General features: G+C 34.9%; 1 protein-coding gene across 1 annotated transcript; it reads left to right on the top strand.

Annotated features, from left to right (window-relative positions):
• Positions 1-932: 932 nt before the first annotated feature.
• On the top strand, positions 933-2,304 carry LOC143580126 (small ribosomal subunit protein eS21y-like). The gene is made up of 4 exons (XM_077063244.1): positions 933-1,014; positions 1,700-1,779; positions 1,863-1,995; positions 2,081-2,304. The coding sequence occupies exons 2-4, from the start codon at positions 1,730-1,732 to the stop codon at positions 2,141-2,143; spliced, it is 246 nt and encodes an 81-aa protein (XP_076919359.1). The 5' UTR covers positions 933-1,014; positions 1,700-1,729; the 3' UTR covers positions 2,144-2,304.
• Positions 2,305-3,043: the final 739 nt, after the last annotated feature.

The following is a 3,043-nucleotide window of genomic DNA, read 5'->3' as shown; positions in this document are numbered from 1 at the left end:
CGTAATGCTCTTTATAACGTAAGATATGAAAGTAAGTTAATACAAAAGAAAGTATGAAAGTAAGAAAGTATGAATGAAAGAATATAAGTTTATGTGTATTGTATAGTGTATGATTAACTAGAACTCACTTAGCGTAGCTGACTTTTAGTATGCACGCAGGTGAGTAGGATGAGGCAGCTCGCTTGAGGAGACGCGTGGCACTGAATAAGAGGCTGGCATCGAAAGTCTCAAGACGTTTAAGTTTAATGTTTCGTTTATTTTGAAAGACAAAATGATATTTTAAGACAAGACGTGTTTTGTTATGAAATGTTTTATGAAAGTTTTTAAATTCCGCGAATGTTTTAATTAACTCTGATATTTAGAACTGCGTTTATGAGTAAATCCAACACGAAAGTAGAGCTACCGGTAACGGGGCCTTACAATATAGAAGATGGTGGATGGTGGAGTTAGTAAGTCGAGAGAGAGAGAGATTAAAATGATTTTGGTGGAAAATATTAAGCTTTAAATAAGTTTTAGTATTTAAAGATTATTTTAATAGTTGGGATAAATTAAGTGGGTGTTTGGGTGAGCTTCTTTTTTTTTTTTTTGCTTTTTGGAGAGGCAAAATGTCAAAAATGTCAATCTAAAAGCATCTAAAAGCTCGTGTTTGGGTGAGCTTTTTTTTTGCTTTTTGGAGAGGAAAAATGTCCAAAATATTCCTCCAAAAACACCTAAAAGCTCAAAAAGCAAAAAAAAAGAAAAAGTAGAAGCTCACCCAAACACCCCCTAAGCCTTTGTACAGGAAGTCTCCGTATAAATCTAAATACCATGCACAAAGTTTATAAATTTTTCTAAACATAATAAGGCCTAGAATGGAGTAATGAAGAAACTATATTAATGGGCCAGACATAGAGAGAGTGACCCATTTAAGTTTACCCATCTATTTATTTATTCATTTAAAGTAAATCAACAACACAATTAGGGTTTCATATCCAACGCCTCCTGCATCTCTCCGCCGGACTCTTCAATCTTCAGGTTTGCCTTCTCTTCTTTGATGCTCAGTTGTTCTGCCTTGATTTTATTATGAATTCATCTTCAGTTGTACAAAATTGTGTAGATTAGAGACAAAAAAGTGCTAAAAATATGAACATATGCTTAGGTTATGTATGCTACAGTGTGATGAAAAACCTTGAAAGTTTACTGCAAATGGTTTAAATGTTGTACTTGCTTTATGGGCTTTTGTGTTTGAATCTATTCTGCTGTTTTTTGGATATATGCGTCGCATTTCACACTAATGTTATACCATTTTTGTCTAATTTGATTGTTTTTTCTGATTTGTTTAGCTTTAATGTATGGAGTTATTTTTTATTTTAATGTGGTTATCATGTTATTGTAATCATTATATCATTTGTTGGTTTAATTTGTTATGTTGCTTAAGTTTCATGGTTTTGACATGTAGTATTTGATTTTTCAATATTCATTTTGTTGTTCAGTGGAGAAACTTATTAATTGGTTTTTAACCTGTTTAGCTTGATTCAAATCTAAGTAGTGTTTTTTGTGATGAAACTGTTTTTGATTGTTGCAGCTGAAACTGGCATGAACATTGACTTAAGTTTCATTTTAGTTTAGATTAACTTGTTTTAGCTAAATTTGCAAAGTATTAAAATGTATACAATCATTTTTCTTGTCATTTATATGTTTTCTTATTTTTGGCTTTTAGAGTTAGTTGCTTCTCAAAGATCTCGCCAAGATGCAGAACGAAGAAGGGCAAAACATGGATCTCTATATCCCCAGGAAGTGGTATGTTATTTTAACTTTTGTAATTCAATTTGCACAATTATTTCTTGATATAATAAATTACCATGATTGTTCTTTGTTTGCAGCTCTGCAACCAACAGGTTGATCACTTCGAAGGACCATGCTTCTGTCCAAATCAATGTTGGTCATTTGGATGAATCTGGCAGATACACCGGGAATTTTTCCACCTTTGCCCTTTGTGGTTTTGTCCGAGCTCAGGTTAGTTCTCATTTCTTTATGGTTTGAACTTTTAAATGTTTTGCTGTAATGATCTGATTTTTGAAACACAATAATGTTTTATTAGGGTGATGCTGACAGCGCACTCGATAGGCTTTGGCAGAAGAAGAAAGTTGAAATCCACCAATAGATATGGTTTGAATTGAAGATCGTGCTCAAATTTTAGTAGTGAAATTTTCTTGTTTGCTATCTAGACTTGGTTTTGCTTATTATTAGGTAATGAGAATTATTGCATGCCATGTTTGATCTGAATGTTTGATGGTTTTTATGCGAGTGATGAAATACTTTTGTCATGCCTTCAATTCTTTCTTTTTATAGTCAAGTGTAGACGTGCACAAATCGGGTATTTTGAAAACCCGGAACCAGACCCGACTCGTCCTGTGGAACCAGGTAGGGTGGAACTGGGTACGTAATTATGACTTGTGTGTTATGACTGACTCACATGAGTTGGTGCGCTACAAGTATTGTGCCAAGTTTCTGAAAGCGGTGCAGGTAGAAACTGATTTTTGAGAGAAATGAGAGAACCGGGTAGGGTTTCCGAGTATAAAAATACCCAAGTCGGGTATTGGGTCCACCGGGTACGACCCGGAACCGGTTTTTTGTGCACTTCTAGTCAGACGACCCTCTATGGTGAGGGGCTTCAAAGCCCCTTCACAGTACCACGTCAGCGTCACGTGGGCACTTGGGGCATCAAAGCCTCACCCAAAGATGCCACTCTATGGTGAGGGGGCTTCCAAGTCCCTTAATTTTTTTTTATAAAACAAAAAAACCAACAAATTTATTAAATACAATAATAATAAAAATCAAACTAAATAATTTAAAAACATATAAATAAAAAAACATAGTAATATATACGCACATCGAAATGAACCGTGAAATTCAAATAAACGAACTGTGAAATTCGTCGTCCTTGTTTGCGTATTTTGACATTATTTTTGCGAGTTAAAAGAACAGTGAAATTGGTACAGGCCAAGCCGAGCACTTGATTTGAACAAACAACAAAGCCCCCGGGCCCCCGGCTCACGTGAAC

Source organism: Bidens hawaiensis, unplaced genomic scaffold (genome assembly GCF_021521415.1).
Source record: "Bidens hawaiensis isolate Kalapana, Puna unplaced genomic scaffold, B.hawaiensis_p1.1 tig00030247_1, whole genome shotgun sequence".
Taxonomy (NCBI): Eukaryota; Viridiplantae; Streptophyta; class Magnoliopsida; order Asterales; family Asteraceae; genus Bidens; species Bidens hawaiensis.
This window is presented reverse-complemented; position numbering and strand designations above follow the sequence as displayed.